Here is a 7,500-nt window from a genome sequence, read left to right as displayed (position 1 = left end):
AATTTCGACATATTTTATTATGAGAATAAATCCTACTACTTCTGGTCCTGGGGTTCCTGCACTTGAAAAAAAAAACTTGGGGCGTATCGCTCAAATCATTGGTCCGGTACTGGATGTAGCTTTTCCACCGGGCAAGATGCCTAATATTTACAACGCTCTGGTAGTTAGGGGTCGAGATGCTGTTGGTCAACAAATTAATGTGACTTGTGAAGTACAGCAATTATTAGGAAATAATCGAGTTAGAGCTGTAGCTATGAGTGCTACAGAGGGTCTAAAGAGAGGAATGGAAGTGATTGACACCGGAGCTCCTCTAAGTGTTCCAGTCGGCGGAGCGACTCTAGGACGAATTTTCAACGTGCTTGGAGAGCCGGTTGATAATTTAGGTCCTGTAGATACTCGCACAACATCTCCTATTCATAGATCTGCGCCTGCCTTTATACAGTTAGATACAAAATTATCTATTTTTGAAACAGGAATTAAAGTAGTAGACCTTTTAGCCCCTTATCGTCGTGGAGGAAAAATAGGACTATTCGGAGGAGCTGGAGTGGGTAAAACAGTACTCATTATGGAATTGATCAACAACATTGCCAAAGCTCATGGGGGTGTATCCGTATTTGGCGGAGTAGGTGAACGTACTCGTGAAGGAAATGATCTTTACATGGAAATGAAAGAATCTGGAGTAATTAATGAACAAAATATTGCAGAATCAAAAGTAGCTCTAGTCTACGGTCAGATGAATGAACCGCCAGGAGCTCGTATGAGAGTAGGTTTAACCGCCCTAACTATGGCGGAATATTTCCGAGATGTTAATGAACAAGACGTACTTCTATTTATCGACAATATCTTCCGTTTTGTCCAAGCAGGATCCGAAGTATCCGCTTTATTGGGTAGAATGCCTTCCGCTGTGGGTTATCAACCCACCCTTAGTACTGAAATGGGTACTTTACAAGAAAGAATTACTTCTACCAAAGAGGGGTCTATAACTTCTATTCAAGCAGTTTATGTACCTGCGGACGATTTGACCGATCCTGCTCCGGCCACGACCTTTGCACATTTAGATGCTACTACCGTACTATCAAGAGGATTAGCTGCCAAGGGTATCTATCCAGCAGTAGATCCTTTAGATTCAACATCAACTATGCTCCAACCTCGTATCGTCGGTGAAGAACATTATGAAACTGCGCAAAGGGTTAAAGAAACTTTACAACGTTACAAAGAACTTCAAGACATTATAGCTATCCTTGGGTTGGACGAATTATCCGAAGACGATCGCTTAACCGTAGCAAGAGCACGAAAAATTGAGCGTTTCTTATCACAACCCTTTTTCGTAGCAGAAGTATTTACCGGTTCCCCAGGAAAATATGTTGGTCTAGCAGAAACAATTAGAGGGTTTAAATTGATCCTTTCTGGAGAATTAGACGGCCTTCCTGAGCAGGCCTTTTATTTGGTAGGTAACATCGATGAAGCTACTGCGAAAGCTACGACCTTAGGAACTTAGAAATGGAGAGTAAATTGAAGAAATGACCTTAAATCTTTGTGTACTGACCCCGAATCGAATTGTTTGGGATTCGGAAGTGAAAGAAATTATTTTATCTACTAATAGTGGACAAATTGGCGTATTACCCAATCATGCGCCTATTGCCACAGCTGTAGATATCGGTATTTTGAGAATACGCCTTAACGACCAATGGTTAACGATGGCTCTAATGGGTGGTTTTGCTAGAATAGGCAATAATGAGATCACGGTTTTAGTAAATGATGCAGAGAAGGGTAGTGACATTGATCCACAAGAAGCTCAACAAACTCTTGAAACAGCGGAAGCTAATTTGAGGAAAGCTGAAGGCAAGAGACAAACAATTGAGGCAAATTTAGCTCTCAGACGAGCTAGGACACGAGTAGAGGCTATTAATGTGATGTCGTAACTAGTCTAGTTGGTCCGTCCGAATAAGCAAAATAAGGTGTATAAACAGAACTTCTGTTTATACACCTTATTTTGCTTATTCGTCCCTAATTTTGTTCCTGCCGATTGAATAAGAATCAATTCCAATCAAGTGGAATAAAATTCTAATGAAACAAAAACGATAAAAAATAAATATTAAAGAAGATGAGTAGAAAAACTTATTAGATACCATTGACTTTGGTATCTAATAAGTTCTACCTACTATTGGATTTGAACCAATGACTCCCGCCGTATGAAAGCAATACTCTAACCACTGAGTTAAGTAGGTCATTTATCATCACAAAGAGAAACAAATGGGACCTATCACATTGATGGATTATAAATGTAATATTACTTATAAGCAATACCAATCAAATAAGCAATACCAATCAAACGTATCAAAGAGATATAATGTTGGATCGTGTAATATTCATCTTGACAAGAAATTATCTACATGATAAAATATGTATCACAAGGGCTATAGCTCAGTTAGGTAGAGCAACTCGTTTACACGCGCGCCAATGTTTTTCAGAGGAGTCTCCATCATGTAATCAAAAAAAGATTTGATCTTATTGAGAAATTGATGTCTTACTCTATGACTTTTAGGGAACAAAACAAGAGAACAATAGCCTGACAAAGGGTTTGGTCCGATTCGGTTGCCCATTTAGGTGCCAGAACCCCTCACTTTCATTACATCGATGTGGATTGCCTCGCGAAATAGCAATAGAGCTTTTCCAGACATTTGTAATTCGTGGTTTAATTAGACAACACTTTGCTTCGAATATAGGAGTTGCTAAGAGTAAAATTCGGGAAAAAGAGCCGGTTGTATGGGAAATACTTCAGGAAGTTATGCAAGGGCATCCCGTATTACTGAATAGGGCGCCTACTCTGCATAGATTAGGCATACAGGCGTTCCAACCCATTTTAGTAGAAGGACATGCTATTTGTTTACATCCATTAGTTTGTAAGGGATTCAATGCAGACTTTGATGGTGATCAAATGGCTGTTCATGTACCTTTATCATTGGAGGCTCAAGCGGAGGCCCGTTTACTTATGTTTTCTCATATGAATCTCTTGTCTCCAGCTATTGGGGATCCTATTTCCGTACCAACTCAAGATATGCTTATTGGGCTCTATGTATTAACGAGTGGAAATCGTCGAGGTATTTGTGCAAATAGGTATAATCCATGTAATCGCAGAAATTATCAAAATAAAAGAATTGATGATAATAACTATAAGTATACGAAAGAACCTTTTTTTTGTAATTCCTATGATGCAATTGGAGCTTATCGGCAGAAAAGAATCAATTTAGATAGCCCTTTGTGGCTCCGGTGGCGACTAGATCAACGCGTTATTACTTCAAGAGAAACTCCCATCGAAGTTCACTATGAATCTTTGGGTACCTATCATGAGATTTATGGGCACTATCTAATAGTAAGAAGTATAAAAAAAGAAATTATTTGTATATACGTTCGAACCACAGTTGGTCATATTTCTCTTTATCGAGAAATCGAAGAAGCTATCCAAGGGTTTTGCCGAGCCTACTCATATGGTACCTAATCATATGGTATCTAAACTAAGTAATTCTATGACACCCGTGTCATTTTGGGTTTCTCCAGTTCACCTAGGACTATAGTTCCTGAATTTCTATGCGAATCAAGATCGAGAAAAGGAAGTTTTCCAATCATTGACTCAAACCCATTGTCGAACCCCACTCAGCGGAATAGGGAGGTACTTATGGCAGAACGGGCCAATCTGGTCTTTCACAATAAAGTGATAGATGGAACTGCTATTAAACGACTTATTAGTAGATTAATAGATCACTTCGGAATGGCATATACATCACACATCCTGGATCAAGTAAAAACTCTGGGGTTCCGACAAGCCACTGCTACATCCATTTCATTAGGAATTGATGATCTTTTAACAATACCTTCTAAGGGGTGGCTAGTCCAAGATGCTGAACAACAAAGTTTTATTTTGGAAAAACACCATCATTATGGAAATGTACACGCGGTAGAAAAATTACGCCAATCTATTGAGATATGGTATGCTACAAGTGAATATTTGCGACAAGAAATGAATCCTAATTTTAGGATGACCGACCCCTTTAATCCAGTCCATATGATGTCCTTTTCGGGAGCTAGAGGAAATGCATCCCAAGTACACCAATTAGTAGGTATGAGAGGATTAATGTCGGATCCACAAGGACAAATGATTGATTTACCTATTCAAAGTAATTTACGTGAAGGACTGTCTTTAACAGAATATATCATTTCTTGTTACGGAGCCCGAAAAGGGGTTGTGGATACTGCTGTACGAACATCGGATGCTGGATATCTTACACGCAGACTTGTTGAAGTAGTTCAACACATTGTTGTACGTAGAACAGATTGCGGCACCATACGAGGCATTTCTGTGAGTCCTCAAAATGGGATGATGCCGGAAAGAATTTTTATACAAACATTGATTGGCCGTGTATTAGCGGACGATATATATATAGGCCCCCGATGCATTGCCGTTCGAAATCAAGATATTGGGATTGGACTTGTCACTCGATTCATAACCTTTCAAACACAACCAATATCTATCCGAACCCCCTTTACTTGTAAGAGTACATCTTGGATCTGCCGATTATGTTATGGCAGGAGCCCCACTCATGGCGACCTGGTCGAATTGGGAGAAGCTGTAGGTATTATTGCGGGTCAATCTATTGGAGAACCGGGCACTCAACTAACATTAAGAACTTTTCATACCGGTGGAGTGTTCACAGGGGGTACTGCAGAACATGTACGAGCCCCTTCTAATGGAAAAATAAAATTCAACGAGGATTTGGTTCATCCCACACGTACACGTCATGGGCACCCTGCTTTTCTATGTTATATAGACTTGTATGTAACTATTGAGAGTGAAAATCTTATACATAACGTGACTATTCCACCCAAAAGTTTGATTTTAGTTCAAAATGATCAATACATAGAATCAGAACAAGTGATTGCTGAGATTCGCGCGGGAGCATATACTTTAAATTTTAAAGAGAGGGTTCGAAAACATATTTATTCTGATTCAGAGGGAGAAATGCACTGGAGTACTGATGTATACCATGCGCCGGAATTTACGTATAGTAATGTACATCTTTTACCAAAAACAAGTCATTTGTGGATATTATCAGGAGGTTCGTGCAGATCCAGTGCAGTCCCTTTTTCACTCCACAAGGATCAAGATCAAACGAACGTTCATTCTCTTTCTGCTGAAGGAAGATATATTTCTAGCCTTTCAGTAAATACAGTAAATAATGATCAAGTGAAACACAACAGTTTGAATCTTTCTGGTAAAAAAGAAAGTAGTATTCCTGATTATTCAGAATTTAATCGAATCATATATACGGGTCATTGTAATCTCATACTTCCTACTATTCTCCATGATAATTCTGATGTTTTTTTATTGACAAAGAGGCGAAGAAATAGATTCATCATTCCATTCCAATCGATTCAAGAACGAGAGAAAGAACTAATGCCCCGTCCCGGTATTTCGATTGAAATACCCATAAATGGTATTTTTCGTAGAAATAGTATTCTTGCTTATTTCGATGATCCTCAATACAGAAGAAAGAGTTCGGGAATTACTAAATATGGAACCATAGGGTTGCATTCAATCCTCAAAAAAGAGGATTTAATTGAGTATCGGGGAGTCAAAGAATTTAAGCCAAAATATCAAACGAAAGTAGATCGATTTTTTTTCATTCCCGAGGAAGTGCATATTTTACCCGAGTCTTCGTCCATAATGGTACGGAACAATAGTATCATTGGGATAGATACACGAATCACTTTAAATACAAGAAGCCGAGTAGGCGGATTGGTTCGAATGGAGAGAAAAAAAAAAAGGATTGAACTAAAAATATTTTCTGGAGATATCCATTTTCCTGGAGAGATGGATAAGATATTCCGACACAGCGGCATCTTGATACCACCGGGAACGGTAAAAAAAAATTCTAAGGAATCAAAAAAATTGAAAAATTGGATTTATGTCCAATGGATCACACCCACCAAGAAAAAGTATTTTGTTTTGGTTCGACCCGTAATCATATATGAAATAGCAGACGGTATAAATTTAGCAACACTTTTCCCCCAGGATCCATTGCGGGAAAGGGATAATCTAGAACTTAGAGTTGTAAATTATATACTTTATGGAAATGGTAAACCAATTCGGGGAATTTCTGGCACAAGTATTCAATTAGTTCGGACCTGTTTACTATTGAACTGGGACCAAGATAAAAAAAATTCTTCTATCGAGGAGGCCCGCTCTTCCTTTATTGAAGTAAGTGCAAATGGTCTGATTCAAGATTTCCTAAGAATCAACTTAGTGAAATCCCATACTTCGTATATCCGAAAAAGGAATGATCCGTTAGGTTCGGGATTAACCTCTGATAATAGGTCGGATCGTACCAATATAAATCCATTTGATTCTATTTATTCCAAGGCAAGGATTCAACAACCATTTAGCCATAGCCAAAATCAAGGAACTTTTCGTACGTTGTTGAATAGAAGTAAAGAATCCCAATCTTTGATAATTTTGTCATCATACAATTGTTTTCAAATGAGTCCATTCAACGATCTAAAATATTACAATGGGATAAAAGAATCAATTAAAAGAGATCTTCTAATTCCAATTACGAATTCGTTAGGCCCTTTCGGAACAGCCTCTCAAATTGATAATTTTTATTCATTTTACCATTTAATAACTCATAATCAGATTTCGTTAACTAAATATTTGCAACTCGCCAATTTAAAACAGACTTCTCAAGTATTTCAATATTATTTAATGGATGAAAACGAAAGAATTTCTAATTCCGATACGAACATACTTTTGAATTCATTCAATTTGAATTGGCATTTTCTCCATCATAATTATAATCATAATTATTGTGATGAAACATCCACAATAATTAGCCTCGGGCAGTTTATTTGTGAAAATCTATGTATAGCCCAAAAAGGATCACACCTAAAATCGGGGCAAGTTATAATTGTTCAAATTGACTCTGTAGTAATAAGATCGGCGAAGCCCTATTTAGCCACTCCAGGAGCAACTGTTCATGGACATTATGGAGAAATCCTTTCCGAAGGAGATACATTCGTTACATTTATATATGAAAAATCTAGATCTGGTGATATAACGCAGGGCCTTCCAAAAGTTGAACAGGTTTTAGAGGTGCGTTCGATTGATTCAATATCGATGAACCTAGAAAAGAGAGTTGAGGGTTGGAACGAGTGTATAACAAGAATTCTTGGAATTCCTTGGGGATTTATGATTGGTGCTGAGCTAACTATAGTGCAAAGTCGTATCTCTTTGGTTAATAAGATCCAAAAGGTTTATAGATCCCAGGGGGTGCAGATCCATAATAGACATATAGAAATTATTGTACGTCAAATAACATCAAAAGTGTTGGTTTCAGAAGATGGAATGTCTAATGTTTTTTCACCCGGAGAACTAATTGGATTGCTGCGAGCTGAACGAACGGGGCGCGCTTTGGAAGAAGCAATTTGTTACCGAGCCATATTATT

The 7,500-nt window shown here is 38.1% G+C and overlaps 2 protein-coding genes across 2 annotated transcripts in view; both read left to right on the top strand.

Moving 5' to 3' along the window:
• Positions 1-1,656, top strand: part of LOC126608070 (ATP synthase subunit beta, chloroplastic-like) — a 2,049-nt gene extending 393 nt beyond the window's left edge. The window contains 2 exon segments of the mRNA XM_050275833.1: positions 1-1,486; positions 1,489-1,656. The exon segment at positions 1-1,486 is cut by the window's left edge and continues 393 nt beyond it. Coding sequence (XP_050131790.1) covers positions 20-1,486; positions 1,489-1,524 — 1,503 coding nt within the window. The 5' untranslated portion in view covers positions 1-19 and the 3' untranslated portion in view covers positions 1,525-1,656.
• Positions 1,657-3,674: 2,018 nt separating this feature from the next.
• Positions 3,675-7,500, top strand: part of LOC126608074 (ATP synthase subunit a, chloroplastic) — an 8,573-nt gene continuing 4,747 nt past the window's right edge. The window contains exon 1 of the mRNA XM_050275836.1: positions 3,675-7,500. This exon is cut by the window's right edge and continues 4,747 nt beyond it. The gene's annotated coding sequence lies outside the window, so the exon portion shown is untranslated.

Source organism: Malus sylvestris, chromosome 16 (genome assembly GCF_916048215.2).
Source record: "Malus sylvestris chromosome 16, drMalSylv7.2, whole genome shotgun sequence".
In the NCBI taxonomy this organism is placed as follows: Eukaryota; Viridiplantae; Streptophyta; class Magnoliopsida; order Rosales; family Rosaceae; genus Malus; species Malus sylvestris.
The sequence above is the reverse complement of the archived record's forward strand: the minus strand, read 5'-3'. Positions and strand labels throughout refer to the sequence as shown.